Below are 19,660 nucleotides of genomic sequence, written 5' to 3'. Positions count from 1 at the left end.
TTCCAATATAACCTTTTCAATCCATTCCTCATGCCAAAAGACAATATTTTCACTATTACCGACTGTAAAACCAATGTTAGAAATCACCTGTAAGAAAAATTTGTTAGTAACAAAAATGAGACTAATAATTCTTTTCTATATTGTTAAAACTTTCTTATTTGCACTCTTGTTTGCACTCATGTTTCGCAAAATAATGGAAGGATCGTTTTTGGTTTCCATTACCACTTCTCTCCATAGACTATTTCTCATTTTACCATATCGCCAAATCCACTTATTCAACAAAGCATGATTTCTTACCTCTAAGTCCATAATCCCAATGTCCCCACACTTTTTATAATTACAAACCTATCCATTTTCACAAAATGAATTTTTCTTTTCTGTTCCACACCCCCACAAAAACCTCCTTTGAATTTTTTCAATTTCATGGATGGAATTTTGAAATGACATGTAAAATATTAACAAGCTTGCCAACACTGATCTAAGTAAAGTCACTCTTTCACCCAAGGATAATGTTTTCACCTTCCAACCAACAAGTTTTGATCCCACTCGTTCAAGTACTGATTTTCAAAATTTTATGGAGTTATGATTCGCACCTAATGATAGCCTAATACATGTGGTGAGAGTTTTTCCTACTTGACATGAGATACTCTTCGCCTAACTTTTAGCAACACTCTAATCAATTTTTATTTCTATCAAGTGGATCTTGTGGAAGTTAATTTTGAGTCTTGAGATGCTTTGGAAACATCAAGATATTCTTTTTAATGCCATAATTGTTGGTCCTGTTGAAATGCTAGAATGAGGTGAATAGCACTAAAAATTTTCTATTCAGCCCTTTAGAGCTTGAAGAGCACGTAATCAACTAGATAAAGGAAAGGACAAGAACTTGTTAGAATTACTAGAAACCAAGTAAGGAAGAGTAAAGAGAAATGGACAATGCAAGAGTATTTATAGTGGTTCAGTCCCTTTCACCTACATCACCACCTTAATCTCCCAATCAAATATTTTCAACCCAACTTCACTAAACCAATGAAATTAACAGCTTCCACAAGTTTAGCAAAGTGAGCTTCTAACCCAAGCTCTAGTCCCTTACAACAATCTTTAGAGTGCTTCTCCCACTTTAATTTCCCAAGAAAAAAAGAAAAAGAAGTACAACTAAGTACCTTTACAGGTCTGATCAAATTACGATCAAGTTCAAACACTTTTCTGGATTTGGAATAAAGAACAAGTGCTCTTAGTGAAGAATATTTGGCTTTTTGCCCAAAGTAACTTTTTTATCTTCAAATCTACTTTTTTTTACTGTTGGAGCTTCCTTTTATGCTTGGGGAGTTAGATTTTTCTATTAGAGATAGTTTTTAGTCGTTAAAAATAACTCTGATGCACTTCTAGTCGTTATTTTGTCCTCTATTGTTTAAATTTGAACAGGCAGACAAACTTGAGCTAATCAATTATAGACAGTTCTAACTGATTACAGCTTCTTTGCCTTGCATTATCTTGCTGCTGCGTTCTTTACTCTAATCGATTACAAACTTTCTTTTTTCACTTGTCTGCACAATAATCTTCCTCTAATTGGTTAGCTTTTCCTTTAACTGATTGACGCTTTTATTCCTTCAACCATAATCATTTAAAACCAGCTTTAATCGATTAGAAAATCTTCGAATTTTGAACTGCTCCGTTTTGGCTCCCTTTAACAGTCAATTATATTTTTAAACTTGTTTTTGGCGTTTGAAGATAGTATAGGACATTGTGCTCTAACTGATTAACTAGACCTCTTAACCAATTAGAATACTTCTGTTCTACTTCAACATATCACACAACCATGCCTTAGCTGATTAAGGTCCATTGATAATCAATTATTAGGGTTCTGTTTTGTTCATTATTTGTTCTTTCCTTCTTAACTGACTAACTCTTCATTAAACTTAGGAAGCTCCTTTACTTGTTTTTAATTAACAGCTTTGTTAGGGGTATAAGATTAAATCTTGCACATTTAAATAGTGAAGTTAAACATTAATGAGTGAGGAATATTTTGTTATCATCAAAAATATATAGAGTGAACAATAATGTTCTCTAAATTGAGCTCACAAAACAATATCATGTTGTCAACATACTAAAGATAAGTGATTGATAATCCATTTTTCCTGATCTCAAACCCTTGCACAACCCCAATTCCTCTGCCTTTCTCAACATACAACTAAGAGCATTTGCAACCATGTTGAATAGGAAGGGCAATGGTCGCCATCCTTGTCTCAATCCCTTTTCATGCGAAATTACCTCATTAGGGATCCATTAACTAACATTAAGATTGAAACCAAAGTAATGCACTCCTTAATTCATTATTTCCATTTTTCCCCGAATCCTATTTTTTTCATAATTAAATCAAAAAATCTCTAACTCATGCTATCATAGGCTTTTTTGAAATCAAATTTTAAAATCACCACACCATTTTTTTTCTTCATCCAATCCACCGTTTCGTTGGCTATAAGTGCATAACCATTAATTGCCTTCCTTTAATGAAAGCAAATCGGTTCCTCCCAATAACTTCATCAATTACATTTCTCAATCTGTTGGCCCAAGTCTTAGCCACAATATTGTATAAATTGCCCACTAAGCTGATCAGTTTCTCACTCAAATTGTTGGGATTTAGGATCATGGGTATCAAATCAATAAACAATGCATTCACCTTGCACCTAGGTTGTTCGTGCTTATAGAATTCCCTCATGAATTTGACCACATTTCATTGATTCTTGAAAAAATTCAAATTATATCTATTTAGCCCTAGGGACTTGTTCCCATAGCATCCTTGGATTGTTTCCCAGACTTCATCTTCCTTAAATGGCCTTTCTAAGAAGTTAGCAAAGTTTTTATTGAGTTTCCTAAACTAACAGTCAAAGTTAACCAGATCTAGCACCATTTTTTCACTACACAATTTCTCAAAATGATTGGCTACTTTTTCTTCTTCTTTGATGCCCAGTGGATCACCTCTTAACCTTTTTGCCCCTTGAATTATCTCAATGTGATTTATTTTCCTCCTTTTAAAAGTCATATCGTTGAAATACTTTGTATTTCAATCTTCATCTTTAACCCATTTAAGTTTCTATTTTTGCATCTATATATTTCGTCTCTTATTTGGGATAAAGTGCCTATAACTTAACTTTTTTTATCCTTTATCTCCATCTATTTTTCCTCCTTAGACCCCATCACCTAACATTGAGAATTTAACTCCTTAAGTTCTTTTTCAAGACATTGAATTTGCAATTGTGTGTTTTCTAACACCCTTGTTCTTCAATCTTTAATAATTGCTTTCATATCCCTTAGCTTACTCTATATGTCCCTCTTTTCTACTATTTTCTACACATTATTCTCCCAAAAGCCTAACAACAACTCTTGAAAACTCTTTTCATCTAGCTAGTAGTTGAATAGCTTGAAGGGTTTAAGCCCTCAATCAGCATTGTTTGACCTCAAGATCACTAGGTTATGGTTTAAGAGAAAACTTGGCAGACATTCTTAAAGAAGCCTTTGTTCATATTGTAGCCACTCAATATCTAATAAGAATCCATCCAATCAACTGAAAACCAAACCCTCACAGTAGCCACACCAAGTAAATTTATCTCCTATTAAAGGTAGATCAACCAGACCAAGTTATTGATAAAATTCTCAAACACAACAGCTAATCTTCCTACCTCACCTCTACCTATTTTTCATGCTCATATCTAATTGTGTTAAAATCCCCCCCACACACCACATGACCTCCCTTTTGTCATGGCCTCAATTAGTTCCTCCCATAGCCTTTTCTTTGTCGATTCCTCATTCGAAGCATACATGTTAGTGACTCCACAAACTCTATTCATCTTGCTGACCTTGTCAATCAATAGCATAAAAAATTAAGTCAACATTCATGTTTAAATTAATGATCTCTTTATATTATCTTTGGGTCAATATTTAAGCTAAATTCGTGAAATTTTTCGTTACCTATTATTTTTAATAGGTAAGTTAGATTTTCGATATACTTATTACTTTTAATTACTAATTTTTTATACGTTATCGATCTAGTCCTTGTACCTTTTAAATTTAGCTGTTTTTTTTTTTTAATTTTAGTGATATATTTAATCATTTTTAATAGAGATTTTGACGGATTAAAAAAAAGTCACCTTAATCTCCCATATTTTTATAAGAATAAAAAAATGAACATTGTAGATTAATACATTTGCTTTTAGTTATTGATACACGATATTATCCTAAATATGCTACATAGTAAATTATTTTTGGACCAAATGCCACTGCAGTTATTCTGCCTGAAAATTTCAAAATTTATTGGAAGCCATAATAAAGGAGGTAGAGTCCTATGATATTGTGAGTGAACCTTTTAGTCCTTATCAGCTGACACGTTGATAATTACTACCAACTACCATCTTTATTTCTACTTGGTACTCTTAAATTACTATCGTATTATGTTCCCCCATATCAAAAATTTACAGCTGGAGGCTTATAGTTTATGGGCATAATAAATAATCGATTTTCTTAATGAGTGATTTTAACGATTTAAAAAAAAAAAATTGTTATAGTTATTAGGGCGTAAACAATTATCTCTTTACTAAATAGTACTAATAGTAATATAATGGTTTATTAGTAAGATCGAAACTCAACATCAATTTTTGTCAAGGTAAATGGTTTTATCAATTAAATTAATTTTTTATTAGTAAAAAAATCTAAATGAAAAGTTTCAAATCAAAATATTTAGATATAATATTTTAAAAAGGTTCCGAAATATTTTAAAAAATTTAAATAAATTTTTATTTTTTTATCACGTTCAATCAAATCTTTATACTTTTATTTTGAATCAAATAAACCCTTATAACTAATGGTTGATTAAATATCATAGTTAAAACGTTAGTTGTTATTTTTATAGTAGTGGTGTTAACATGGTATATTGACATATCATAATGAACAGTGATGTGACATAATGACATTATTAATGATATTTTTCACACTCTACGTTAATGTCATGTGAGTAGAAAATGACACATGACGTTTTGGTTAATAACAATTGATCAACCTTTAATTATAAAGATCTATCTAACTTAAATAAAAATATAATAGTTTAATTGAATGTAATAGAAAAATAAAAATTAAAAAACTTTTTAAAATATTAGGTAAAATATTTAATTTTAATTTTTAAACCAGATTATAATTTCTTAATCTCACATCGAAAAAAAACGACTTGAATATTAAGCATTGTGCTTTAACTCGCTAATTAAGTATTCATATCTATTTAGGGAAGAGTAATTGGAGAGGTTTTCAAGGTCAGATTCTAGATTTTCCTTTGAACATGCCTAATTTTTTTTATCAATAATATATATAAAAAGAAAACTAGAAAATAGTGGAATTTGTCTTTGTTACTATTATTTTGTTTTCTCCTCGAACCTGCTAGTTGCTCAAAGTCTAAGCTTCTATGTCTACTCTAAATGCTAAACATTTTTGTAATCAGAAGAAGGCAATTTAATCAGGAAAAGTTGGGCAAAGTAGTTGATTAAGTGGGAACCTTTGATCTTGTGCGCACATCGTGTAATCTACACTGACCTTTTGACCATTGAAATTTCATTTGCTAATCTTCTTCTTTTTCACCTTTTTGAAAATCTTAAAATCAATTTTTATTACCAGACAATTGTGGCAATGTTTGACCTTAACATTTATTAACCAAAACCAAAAAAAAAAAAATAATTAATAGAGTTCCATAATTATTTATGACAAAAGCCCTTGTTTTTAAAGCATGTATCTTTGAATAATTGAACAAGAAAACATTTATACAAGGAAAAGAAAATACCACAAAAAGGAAAAAAATATGTATAGAAAAACGGTGGACACTCGCGTAGATGCGGCAAATCAAATAGCTGGGAATTCGCTCTCCGCTCAGCTGCCCTGCCTCCTATCGACTATCATAGCCAAATTCCAAGGGTGGTTTCGTCATTTCACTGGAACAACTCCCCCGACAGCTTGCGCGCGAATGTCCCTAACAACAGTTAGAGATAACAACAAAGCTACATGAAACTAACCAAAAAATAAACGAAAAGTCATTGCATTAATTGACAAATAACGTGATAAAAGTAAATTATATAACAAATATAAAAAAGAATTAAATAATGCTACCTTGGTAATAATTTGTCTACGACTCCACCACCATCTTCGCTTCCTTGTCTGTAAGTCCGCGTTGAAACACGTAAATAATTAAATAATTGTATATTTAATATAATAACGAATTTAGAGTTTTATATAAAAATTAATTAATTAATATATATTAAATTTTAGTTATATAAATAATAAAAAAATTAAAAATTAAAAAATACAACCATCACTTTATTACCACCTTCACTTTGATCGGTATTAGTAATTTTGTATATCACATGAATATGATATGATTTAATAAATTTAAATTGAATATAATTATGTAGACACAATTAACATATAAATAAATTTTATATAAATGGGCGAAATAAAGTGTAAATGATTTTTATAAAATTCATTTCTAGTGTTTAAAAGCATAGTTATTATAAAATATAATAAAAAGACTCAACTGCCTTACGCACTCTCACTCACTCTCTTCCCTCACTAAAACACAGTAAATCAACATACACGCTTTCCTTTCTCCATCCCTTGGATCTCTTTCTTGCTCTTTCTTTTTCTTCTTCTTTTCTCGCTTTGAATGAAAGATCTGCGTGAAATGATCTTAGCTCTGCAAATGTGAATAAATATATTCTTTCTCTCTCTGATCCAATCATTTTCTCTTCTGTTTTTCACAGTCACTTTTCTCTCTTTTTTTTCTTCTTTTGCTGCTTTGATAAAATCGTCTTATCAAAGCTTCCTCGATTCCCTTCTTTAATGCTTGCGTAAGTCTAAATTTTCCTCCTCTTTTTTTTTTTTTTTGAGATGATATCTCTACGATCTTCTTTACCACCGAAAATGCTAATGGAGATTCTGCTCTTTCTTCCTTCCTTCCTTTCTTTATTTTTTTTTCAATGTTTTTAGTTCATTTTTTTAATTATTCTTTGCTTGAATCGTAGATAAAAGGACGTTGACGCAGATTGACGTGAATGTAAATAACAAAAGCAAGCTTTGGCGGGATTGGATCGGGTTTTTAGTGTCTCTTCGGTAATATTTTCTCTTTCCTTTTTTTTTTTACTAATTTAAGTAGTGTTATTTCTTTTTTTTTTTAAATTTAAAACGGTTTGTTTCAGTAGCTAAATCAAGTTTAGTAGATTTCAACTCTATCTCATGATCTCCATTGAAGTAAGTTTATTTTTGAGCAGGAAGGATCCAAATCCATGTTAGTTTATTTATTTATTTCACTATAAATGTCAGTATCACTTTTAGTTAAGTCTCTTTGCTTACGTATTAAATTGAACTTTTTCCTTTTTAAGAAACAAAATAAAATAATTCTGTAAAATTTACTCAAAGCTAAAATTAAAAAAAAAAAAGAAAAGAAATCCAGAACTTTCCTTTAAGTGGTACTGAATTTAGCGAGAAGCAGATCTTGGGAAAGAGAGAAGAATGAAGGTGATGGAGCTTCGGTGCGCAGTCCTAGTGGTGCTATTGGGGCTTGTGGTTACTGGGAAAGCGGAGATTTATATTGTGACAGTTGAAGGAGAGCCTATAATTAGCTACAAAGGTGGTGAGAATGGATTTGAAGCTACGGCTGTGGAGTCAGATGAGAAGCTTGACACTACAAGGTAAAAAATTTGGTACTATTTCGCATTGTTCTCAATTTTGGTTGTTTTTTTTTTTCGTCAGTTTCTGCTGTGGGGTCTTCACTCTTCACTTATTTGATATCCTGTTGAGCAATGGACGTATTTCGATGACATGTGCACATTTGTGGCCTAAAAGAAAAAAAAAATACCATGAATTTGACTTAACTTTGTCAATATATAGTGTAGCAGTACCCCAGCAAAAATAAACGTTGATAGCTTGCTTATACTTAACAGTTTCTTGATTGTATTGATGTAGTATAGTAATTAATGTGGGGCTTTCCCTTTTTTTATTCACTCTTTTATATTCTGCATGGAAAATTTTTCTAAAAAAAAAAAAATTACTGTGAATCATATTTGCTGGTTGGGAAATTTGGATTTTCACCTGTGTGCAGCTCATCTATACTTTTGGACTCTGTCTGCGATCATTGTCCCAATGGAATTTTTCAATATTTTTGCTCTAAAGTTTTGATAATAACTTAATGCAGTTTTCCTGTTAAAATAATAATTATTATGAAAATGGGTGCAACTACTTATATTATTCATGCGGGAACTTTCCGTCGAAATAAGAAGAAGTTAGAAAAGGAGTGAAGAAAATATTTTTTCTTTTTTAAAGAAGAGAAGTGAAGAAAATGTTAAGTTTGAAAAGTTTTGTTTTCCTTTGCTGTGCAAGTTGAAGATAGTTGCCGTGAGGCCCATTATAAACCATTGATCCCAGATTCAACTCTTATTTCATGCTATTACTACCTGAGGTTATCTGACAGACTTTAGGAAAAAGACAAAAAAAAGGTAAAGTTTTAATTCCTGATTCTATGCTTATTGCTGTGAGTTAGTTGAACCATTTATTTTTGAAATTGAAGCTTCATTTTATGGATAATAGAGTTAATTTTTAGCCCACTTAGTAATCCGATTAATGAAATTTCTCATCTAATTGCTGTGTTCCTTGTGTTGAAAATAAGGTGGTTGTTTTTACTGTTCCAAAGTCTCTTGGTCTATCATGTACTACCTTGACATGAGTGATCTTTCCTTCTCTGTCTCTCTCTCTCAACTTGATGGATATTTTGAAGTTTGCTTCATTAATAATCGTGTCATTTTCTTTGGTGCTTGTTTCAGTGAATTGGTAACATCCTATGCTAGTCATCTTGAGAAAAAACATGATATGCTTCTTGGAATGCTGTTTGAGCGTGGGAGTTACAAGAAACTCTACAGTTATAAACACCTAATAAACGGCTTTTCAGTTCACCTTTCCCCTGAACAGGTGAAACTTTCAAGTGCTAAACATTTTTGTGCTTTTGTATTTGAAATAATGTTTTTTTTTTTCTCTGAATTTGAAATTATGTTTTAGTTGAATGAATACTTCAGTTTTTCTGAATCCAGTCTTTTTCATTCTCATTCCTTACACTATGCCAATATATTAGTAGGCAGAAACCCTGAGACGTGCTCCTGGTGTGAAATCTGTGGAGAGAGATTGGAAGGTGAGGAGACTTACAACACATACCCCACAATTTCTTGGGCTCCCAACAGGTGTATGGCCAACAGGAGGTGGCTTTGACAGGGCAGGAGAGGACATTGTGATAGGATTTGTAGACTCAGGAATCTATCCACTTCACCCAAGCTTTGCAGCCTATCATACTGATCCCTATGGGCCTGTTCCAAAGTATAGAGGAAAGTGCGAAATTGATCCTGATACCAAGAGAGACTTCTGTAATGGCAAGATCATTGGAGCCCAGCATTTTGCTGAAGCTGCAAAAGCAGCTGGTGCATTTAATCCTGCTATTGATTTTGCATCTCCCATGGATGGTGATGGGCATGGAAGGTTAGTTACCATAGTTTTCTGCAGTTACAGTTTCAATGGAAACGCTATGCTACCTTATCTTAAACAAATATACCTTTGAGAGAGGTTTTAGTTTATATGATTGCTACAATTCAGGAAGGAAAGTCTAAGGACCTAAATTAGCTCATGTCAGTTTTAATCAAGGTGCAGATATGAGAATCAACAACTTAGAATGTGATTGTTGGACTGAAAACTTGTATATAACTGCTAATATGCAAGTAACAACATAAATTAAAATTATTCCTACTCAAACATATTATCAAAAGAAGAAGATAGAAACAGACTATCTATTAAAGCCTTGACATTCACTATATATAGTGCCTGTTTAACCCTGCTTGTGAAACAGTTTCTTTACTACTGATATCTAAAGCTAGGTCAAACAAGGTTTTGTGAAAACAATTTTTTTTTGAAAGGTGTGAAAACAGTTTTTGGCTTCTGTAAAAGCTGACAATGAGCTTTTAAGAACTGAAAGCTAAAGCTCCAAACTAGAGCTTTGAGAAAAGTTGCAACAAAAAGCTTATAGATGAATTTTCTGAAGTTTTTAAACAGACAAAAGATGTTCTTACTTATTTCAAATAATTTTCTTTAGACAGCATCTTTCAAAGAGCTCTACTTCAACAAAATGTTTTCTTGCAGCTCAAACCAGGTGAAACAGGCTGAGGTACATGTAACATTGAACATTGAACATCCTGGAATTAGTCAAACTGTAAATAGAAAATTTACATTACATCATTAATGTATGATGAAAATCCATGTGGGAAAAAAAAAGAATTGTGTTAACACACATGCACTTAAAGGCCAGACAATATAAAAAATGGCAGTTAAAATTTATGGTCAAGTTTCATCTTTTGTTTTCTTTATAGATATCTCCGATTTTTAACTTGTTTTAATGTTGGTTCACCAGTTATCCCAAAAGCTAACCTGATACTAGTGGGCCCTACTATTTTATTCAAGTTCTAACTTCTCTCTCAGCTAGAGTCTCTTAATACTATTTAGTACATGATCCTAATGTTTGGCTTCATGTTTATCAATTGTAGCGCTTGTTACTCAACAACCCATCATCCTTTTAAAAGACAATTTTTTTTTCCTGGGAAATAGTTAACACAAAATTTACCTCAAAATAAGCAATCGTTCTTGCACATGATATTCCCATGTGTGAACTGAGGTTGCAGCTCTGCTTCCAGTATATAGGCATCCAGATCTCTTTCCTGAGTCCACCAATGGGAATAGAATTCCTGATAGGGCTTTGTGTTTGTAATTCTAGTTTTGGTTTTAGTCTTAACTTAGTGATAGCCTGCATAAAATGAATAAAGTATGCTCTTCATAAGATTATTGTACAACACCTTCTGTTTTCTGATTTTCATTTTGTTTTTTGTTTTGAAATGGTTGTTTAAGTAAACTTTCCAACATTTTAGACTAAGGGAAAAGTTGGAAGGTGCTAGGTAGAGGTCTTGAAAGGGTGTTGAGTCTTGTTCTCTTCATGGGGAAGTGGTAAAATAATGCTTCATCTTAAAATTACATTAGTCTTTTATAAAGAATTATTTCCAAAGAAAGCATGTTTGGTATTCACATGTTATACGTCTGGCTTTCTAACTACCATGTCAACTTACCAGTAGCAGCCCTTAGCGAAAATGACCAAGTTAAATATATTTTTGTTTCAATTTTAAGTCATGAAAATGAATATATGGATCAAACAGTTAGATATTGAAGACAAGCTCTATGAAGAGGGTAATATGTTACCTTAAACTGTAAATAAGTATGTTAGGAGAGCATAATATGGAGCAACAGGCAACCAACATTTGGGAAACCTCCACTAATCTTGCAGCACTTCTCTGCAAGGCTAAGGGGCATTTGATGGAAAGATTTTTTTTTTTTTTTATAAATTTCAAACTGGGAACTATCACTTTTATTCTTCCCACTTTGGCAAAAAGTAAGCATTTGATGGAAAGGCTTTTATTTAAATTAACTGGTATTGAGTGAGAAAGATTTTGTATCTATTCTTTCTTTTTAACCAATTCCACCTTCTTTGTTATATCACTGGATGCCAGTCACACGGCAGCTATTGCAGCTGGGAATAATGGTATTCCTGTGAGAGTGCATGGCCATGAATTTGGGAAAGCAAGTGGAATGGCTCCCCGTGCCAGGTGCAAATTACTAACATCTTCCTAGTTTATTATGCATTTTTTCCCCTTGATTTGGAAATTCAATTTCTTTTTGTCTTAGGATTGCTGTCTACAAGGCACTATACAGGCTTTTTGGAGGGTTTGTAGCAGATGTGGTAGCTGCAATTGATCAGGTATGCTTCAATTTACATCAGAAGATGGTAGCATAGTTATTTCTTGCCTTGCTATTTTGATTTAAGACTGCTGCTAAGTTACATGTCTCCCCATCAGGTTTTTCTACTGATAACACCTTCTGAGATATAGATTCAACATCTTCATAAGTAATGCTTTCCTTTTGCATGCGTCATTTGGGACTTTGGGTAACCAGATAAATGATCTTCCTTTTGAATATTGTCATACGCGTGTCCCTTTTCCTTAAGGATTGAGCAAAAATTTTGGGGTCAGCTATGTTTTTGTATAGGGAACACTTCTTTAATGAGTATCTTTGACATGGGGCTCCTGATTACTGTCATCTTCCTTTGTACAAAAAGAAAAGTGAAGCTGTCCTTTTTGAGTTGTCTTAAGTTGAATTGGGAACATTTAAAGAAAAACGTGTGAAAGTTTTTGCTTCTTTGTGATACTTAAAAGGAAAAATATGAAAAGCTCTATTTCTGCTATCAGTGTGACTTTGATAGATGCCCATTTTCCAATCAATTCTACATTCTTTTATGTCATTCTTGTTGAAAACTTGTGATTTGATAGAACTTTTATGGGCAGGCTGTTCACGATGGTGTGGATATTCTCAGCCTCTCAGTGGGACCAAATAGTCCTCAGGCAACCACGAAGACCACGTTTTTAAATCCTTTTGATGCAACACTTCTTGCAGCTGTCAAGGCTGGTGTTTTTGTTGCTCAGGCAGCTGGAAATGGAGGTCCTTTCCCCAAAACTTTGGTTTCCTATAGCCCATGGATCGCATCTGTTGCAGCTGCAATTGATGATCGTAGATACAAAAACCATTTGAACCTGGGAAATGGAAAAATCTTAGCTGGCATGGGATTGTCCCGTGAGTTACTTCAACTTTGACTATTTATTTGTTCTGATCTGGTAGCATGCAGGAAGAGTGGAAAGATGTTATTTAACCTATGGAAAGATGTTTTCAAGAACAGTGGACTGCAAATGAGTTAAGATCTACGTATGAGATGGCATATTTTGTTAATCTGTCAAATTATGATTCAAACGACGTAGACATTCCTTATTCTAATTAATGATTTATTTAATTGATGGCCTTATACATTTGTGGCAAATCTGCATATGGTAGACCATTAATAGTAAACTTTTCTGCTTGACACCTCATCTGATTATCTCTAGTTTCATTCACCTTTTAAAAATTTTTGATTTTATGTTGGTCTAAGGTAGTGCATTAAATTTTTTAGGACACATGTTTTAGTTCAACACTATATTTAGACAATTAGAATTGCCAATTTTTTGTAGAAATAAATTTGTATTCTACTAGAATTTCTTAGTTTCAAGCCTGAAATTAGGTTAAAATAATAATATGACTATTGCACCTGAATATAATTTAGGTTTACCAAATGACCAATAGAATGCTTTTGATTACCGAGGCTTTATTCATGAACTGCTAAATATTTGAGCATTTTGAGTGAGATAAATCTTGTAGAGCATTGTTTTTAGAGCATAGTTGATAAAGCTAGAGACTCTCTTGGTAGTTAGACCATCCAACTTGGTGACCAGGTCACCAATTTTGATGAGGCCAAACTAGTGTTGAGCCGGTCAAACCTGGTTAATCTGGTTAACAGCTATTTTACCCCAGTTTGACTCATTTACTCATTTTCTATTTTTNGAGGGAGGGTTCGTGGTTTTGGTTAAATTATATTGTTGTAATGTTGTTAACAAGCCTTGAACCTTGACTTCAAGTCTTAAGCTAATGCTTTTAATTATGTCACCATAACATTATTTTACCAAATATGTGGAAACAATGCTGTTTTAAATAGACACTAATGGGCTTTATCCCAGTTTGTCCCAGCTTTTATTTTTTTTTACTATTTTAATAAAATTTAACTGTGATCACCAAGGCCCAAATCTCAACTTTCAGTTGTTCACTAATGCTTTTAACTACCAAATCATTACTTTTTTTTGCTATTAGTTTGTATCAAACAGGATTTAGACATGCTCACCTATGTGTCTAAATAAGTCAAGCTACTTGTGAATTACTTAGGCTTGGGTTGGTGAATACTCAAACACAACTCATTATCAATCTGAGTTTTTGTAACTCAAGTAATGAGTCAACTGAGTTCCAAAATCTTAATCCTTTGCTTGAGCAGCTTGAATGTCTAATTAGGCTTTTAGGTTTAAATATTTTTAAGTATAGTAGACATATGGAAATACAATATAATATATGTTTACGTATTCACAGATTTTTTTAACTTTTTGAAACACATTTTGAAACTTAAACTTGAGTCAAGTTGGGTTTTCCTTCCTTTTGAGGTGATGATAATCGAGCTCAAGTAGCTCAATTTTATTTTTTCAAGCCAAGCTCAAGTACAGAAGATAAGCTCAACCAAGCTTGCGTTAAGTTCAAGCTTCAAGGCTTCTAATCTATGGCAAGCTCAAGTCTTGAGTTTTATAGTCAAGCTGATCTTGGCTGGCTTTCTACTGGCTGGCCTCAATTATACCTTTATTCACTCACGTTCTTATTTTTGTCATGGTGGTAATAAAATGTTGACTAAAATATAAAAATCTTGGTCTTTTCTGAGGAATTGATGTTGCAATTTTTAGATGTATTTGTATTCATGTTCCAACATAATACTATATATCTTTAATTAATACCATGAAGGCTAATTACATTCGTTAGGGTCTAAACTTTCCTCCAATTTCTGGTGTATGAATCCATCTCCAGTTTTGATTAATTAAGTACCTTAGTTTAACAATTGGACTTAATGACGGTACATGCCATTGGTCTCATTAATGGTTGCCATTTGGCAAAATTTTGCAGCATGGCACCTCTCACTTTTTCTTCTTATCTTTTTGTCCTTCTCTCCTGATTTCATGATCAGTGCCATCGGGACCCCAGTCTGCCTTGACTAGCAACAATCTGGCACTTTGAGGCCAAATTGGCTTAGGGGTGGAGTTGATCTACCAGAGGGGGGGGGGGGGGAGGGATGTTGCTGTTTTTAAATAATTTGAGATTGCAGCTATTCTCTGGTTACTTGCTGTATATGACTAATTTTGCTTATGATCATGCATGTCCAAGCACATGGCAGTGGTGGTTGCTTACTTGTCAAATTGTTGTCATTTAGTTTCTTTCGATAAATCTCTCAGTTTTTCAAAACTGAAGTGTAGAGCTTCTGGATTATTGCAGCTTCTACTCATCCAAACCAAACCTACACCATGGTTGCTGCTAATGATGTGCTACTGGATTCCTCAGTCATGAAGTATAGCCCCTCAGACTGCCAAAGGCCGGAAGTTTTAAATAAAAACTTAGTTGAGGGGAACATTCTTCTTTGTGGCTATTCCTTCAACTTTGTTGTTGGTACTGCATCAATTAAGAAAGTCTCTGAAACAGCCAAGGCTCTTCGTGCAGTTGGTTTTGTTCTTGCAGTGGAAAATGTTTCTCCTGGAACAAAGTTTGATCCTGTTCCTGTTGGTATACCTGGCATCCTTATCACCGATGTTTCCAAATCAATGGTATACCTGGGATCCTTGCTCCTTTTACCTATTTTTTTTATATGATTAAGCGAAGCTGATGGCTTCCATCATGAAATGGGGCCAGAATCTGCAACATGCTTTCATTGCTTGAGTTAATTTCAGCCCACTTTGCTAACATGATAATCTAAAACATTGTGATTTGGCTCTTGGAAATCATCTTTTTAGGATCTTATTGATTACTATAATGTTTCTACACCAAGAGATTGGACTGGGCGAGTGAAGAGCTTCAAAGCTATTGGTAGCATTGGGGACGGTTTGATGCCAATTCTCCACAAATCAGCACCACAAGTAGCACTATTTTCTGCTCGAGGGCCAAACATAAAAGATTACAGCTTTCAAGATGCAGATCTTCTCAAGCCAGACATTTTGGCACCTGGTTCTCTAATTTGGGCTGCTTGGTCACCGAATGGAACGGATGAGCCTAATTATGTTGGTAAAGATGTGCTCAGTTCTTATATTGCTCTTGCTTGTCTTCTTTGCCATCACTTTTGAAACTTCTGGTGCATGTTAGAGGATGAAGAGGTGTATCATTATTCAATTCTTTGCTTTGAGCAGGAGAAGGATTTGCAATGATATCTGGAACTAGTATGGCTGCACCGCATATAGCAGGGATAGCTGCTCTTTTGAAGCAGAAGCACCCTCATTGGAGCCCTGCTGCAATAAAATCAGCCTTGATGACAACATCAACAAAGCTGGACAGAGCAGGAAGGCCTCTTCAAGCACAACAGTATTCTGAAACAGAGGCTATGAAGCTTGTCACAGCTACTCCTTTTGATTATGGGAGTGGCCATGTTAATCCGAGAGCTGCTCTGGATCCTGGGCTCATCTTTCATGCAGGTATTTCTTCTTGGGCATTGTAATTTTGTCCCTTATTTTTTCGTTGGTTATTCTATATAGATTCAGTCAACTATGAAACATAGATCTCATCTAGGAAAGGGGATGGAGTGAATGGGGTTTGACACTTTGTGCCCCAAGTCATTAATTAAGTAATGAGATTTTTTTTTTTTCTTTCAGAGCATTTAAGCTACAAGATATTTACTACAAGGTTTGGTAAATAGCCAAGGAAGTTGTGATTCTGGTATAAGTATTCAAAGAAAATTCAAGGTTCATCACATAATCAATAGCAATTACAAGAAAGGCACTGGCATAATTCTCTTTACTATGTTTGGGAACATGAATTTTGGAGAGTGGACTTAGATTTGGTTTGTTTTATAGATTGTGGGGATGAATGCTAAAAGCTAGATGAGATTTTAATACGTATGTATCGGAGAGAGTATAAGCCAATGAATTTAAAATTACCTATTTCTTATAAGTATTTCAAATTCACCAATGACTAGAGATCTAACAAATTCATGAATTTGAAAATCATCATGAACATGTTTTCATGAGTTATATCACACAATTTATGCTAAATTTGAAATTGAATTTCCTTGTTTCAAATTCAAATTCCCAAAAACAGCCTTAGAGAATGGTAACAAGTTAGAAGATGATAGAGGGCCATCGTATAACATAAACTGGACACTTGGGCCAAAAGCTATGGTGAATAATACTCAATAGGAACGAATGAAAAACCTTATTAAGGGAATAGAAACAGTGGAGAAGCATGCTGGGAAACTTGAATTTTAGAACCTTAAACCTGAAATTTTTTCAAAAAACAAAAAATTGCTATGACATTTGCTTGTTAGTAAAGGTTTGCCTTGAAACAGTGCCTTTAGTAGTACACCAGTGAGCTTTAACATCTAACTAGGTGACAGCTTGAGGTTGCCTAGACACTGCTAAAGCTGCGAGATAGCTTTTTCGCCTCTCAGCATTGCATTGTAACTTTGAAGAACCATTGAGTAGAGTCTTTATTTGCTTCCTCCCTGGCTTTTTGTAGGTTATGAGGATTATTTGGGATTCTTGTGCTCAACACCTGGTATTGATATCCATGAGATAAAGAACTACACAAACTCACCCTGCAACCACACCATGGGCCACCCATCAAATCTCAACACCCCATCAATTACAATCTCCCATCTGGTGGGAACTCAAACGGTTACTCGTACTGTTACAAATGTTGCTGAAGAAGAAACCTATGTCATCACAGCTAGAATGCATCCATCCATTGCTATTGAAACAAACCCTTCAGCGATGACTCTGAAACCTGGTGCATCTAGGAAGTTCTCTGTAACTCTTACTGCTCGATCAGTTACTGGAACTTATAGCTTTGGAGAGATTACCATGAAAGGCAGCAGAGGGCACAAGGTAAGTATCCCGGTGGTGGCTATGGGATACTGGCGATAGTTTGGACTGGTGAGCAAAATTAAGGATTATGGATGTATTATTCTTTGTAATTTGTGGTAATAAGACACGAGGTTAGATATATTTTGTCTGAAATATATGTATGTGGAATAGTTGTAAAGATAACTGTTATAACGTGGGGAGACTCCTGGTGTCTCCATGTATAAGTTTTGCTAATTTCTTTGCTAATTGGATAGAATGCTTCATACTTTTTCTGCACCCTGTGTCCTGTGAGAAGTATGTTTTTGTTGGATTGACTACAAAAGTTGGGTTTAATCTCATGCTTTTGTTTTGATTTGGAGGAAGCGAGATTTGCTGTGTTGAGCCGAAATCAGGCATCAACCATTAAGACGAAAGACTAGTGAGGTTCCTTACATCATTTATTCATGCATTTCAATGAAATAAATTCTCTTATTATTCTTGATGTTGGATATACACAAACAATGTTATGTTACGATGGCAACAATTTTAGGCACGCGGCTTCTTTTCATTGGAAAGTTTCCTCAAAATGAAGCAATAAACCTACTCATCTAAATCCAATGCAAAGGAGAGTCGCATTTTCTTGTTCAATTGAATCCCATTTTTGGTTTTTCTTTTTAAATTTTTTCACTAGAAATCTATTAAATATTGATATTATTATATTTTTTTTCCTATTCTTTTGTTTACACCTTGACAAGTGTCGCACCCATTTGAGATCAATGGGTCTTTCCCGTAATGATTACTCGAGGCATGGTTCGGTATGAGCTGCTGAGGATTCTTGAGATAGAATAAACTAAAAGAAAAGTCTTTTTTTTGTTTTTGAACTTAATAAATAGAGTGTCACCAAAAACATGTGTTATTGTGATCCGGTATAGATTTGTAAAGCATTCCAATCCTTACCCATCATAGATTATCAACAGAAAAGATTCGATTTCATTAGGTCGGAGGTTTTCCCCTTACGAAAAATGGAAGTACTTTATCCCCTCTTAAAACGGACAAACCTGGGTTTAAAGTTGATGCATGCATATAAACTTAGAACACATCAACCTTGCCTCCCCGGTCCTAAATAGCCTCACATTTATTAAAACAACAAATAAATGATAATAAACTGAAATAATCAACACGCGAATAAAGAAAATGAATAAAACAATGTTATTTGGAATTAAGGGAAATAAAGTTAATATTGAGTTGGCTCAAATTAGTTAAAGCTTAGCATAACAAGGTTAATTGTTAACTCAACTCTCAAAATTCTTAAAGCAGTGGTCAAAGCTGTCGTAATATGTGAATCCGAGAACTCGACCTCTCAATGTGAAGGAGGAATCACCACCAATGTTTTTTTTGTTTAAGAGTCATTGGTCATCTAATTAAATCTATGTTCATAATGAAATCATATGCTTGACTTAATTCATTAAAAAATATAGGTTTTAGTCTACCAAACAGATTTAAGTTTGAGAGTACAATTGTTTGTGAGAATATATTAGGCACCCTTATGACACTTGTTCAAAGAAAAACACCAATTAGTCCATGTGTTATCTTATTTTTATCTTTGACAAATAAACCTTAAATTCATATTTAATTTATTTTTCTTTGATTATTTTTATTTTTTATTTTAGTTTATTTCTTCTTTTTAAATATTTGAAAATCTTTTTAACTTTTCTCAACACTTGTGACAGACACTCAAAGAATTCCCTCACCTCAAGAACATTTAAGAAAATCACTTACTTGAAGAGATTCCATTGTCAAATTGTTTTGATATTTTATGACAAATATTTGATTAAATCTTTAATTCCTTTTTGTTTCTTTTTGTTCTTTTCCTAAAGCATTTTTAATGAACCTCTTTTTAACCCCTTTTATTTTTTAAAAGATAAATGGAAACCCTTTGATATTCGAATTTTTCTACATTATCCAACATTTTTTGTAGAATTTTAAAAATCTTTCTCACCTAAAGATGTTCAAGAAAATTGCCACTTACAACTTTCCTCGGAAAATTTTCATTAATTTGTTTT

General features: G+C 33.4%; 1 protein-coding gene across 3 annotated transcripts; it reads left to right on the top strand.

Annotated features, from left to right (window-relative positions):
- Nucleotides 6,564–17,894, top strand: LOC18589386 (subtilisin-like protease SBT2.5). Of its 3 annotated transcripts, none has more exons than XM_007014334.2 (12): nucleotides 6,564–6,878; nucleotides 7,053–7,140; nucleotides 7,520–7,718; nucleotides 8,847–8,991; nucleotides 9,155–9,549; nucleotides 11,616–11,711; nucleotides 11,791–11,863; nucleotides 12,447–12,732; nucleotides 15,049–15,374; nucleotides 15,561–15,828; nucleotides 15,951–16,232; nucleotides 17,272–17,710. In XM_007014334.2, exons 3-12 carry the CDS (start codon nucleotides 7,540–7,542, stop codon nucleotides 17,676–17,678), a joined length of 2,457 nt encoding a protein of 818 aa, XP_007014396.1. In that variant the 5' UTR covers nucleotides 6,564–6,878; nucleotides 7,053–7,140; nucleotides 7,520–7,539; the 3' UTR covers nucleotides 17,679–17,710. The 3 variants fall into 3 exon arrangements, with proteins under 3 accessions (XP_007014396.1, XP_017983225.1, XP_007014397.1); XM_018127736.1 differs by having other exon boundaries at nucleotides 7,510–7,718; XM_007014335.2 differs by lacking the exons at nucleotides 6,564–6,878; nucleotides 7,053–7,140 and having other exon boundaries at nucleotides 7,510–7,718; nucleotides 17,272–17,894.

This window comes from Theobroma cacao, chromosome 9 (assembly GCF_000208745.1).
Source record: "Theobroma cacao cultivar B97-61/B2 chromosome 9, Criollo_cocoa_genome_V2, whole genome shotgun sequence".
Classification (NCBI taxonomy): domain Eukaryota; kingdom Viridiplantae; phylum Streptophyta; class Magnoliopsida; order Malvales; family Malvaceae; genus Theobroma; species Theobroma cacao.
This window is presented reverse-complemented; position numbering and strand designations above follow the sequence as displayed.

What these genes read in the sequence shown, in the direction of transcription:
- LOC18589386 (XM_007014335.2), top strand. Translation starts at nt 7,540, where the DNA reads ATGAAGGTGATGGAGCTTCGGTGCGCAGTCCTAGTGGTGCTATTGGGG. An exon ending in GAGAAGCTTGACACTACAAG is followed by an intron (nt 7,719 to 8,846) that starts GTAAAAAATTTG and finishes TGCTTGTTTCAG; the next exon opens with TGAATTGGTAACATCCTATG. An exon ending in GGAATGGCTCCCCGTGCCAG is followed by an intron (nt 11,712 to 11,790) that starts GTGCAAATTACT and finishes TTTTTGTCTTAG; the next exon opens with GATTGCTGTCTACAAGGCAC.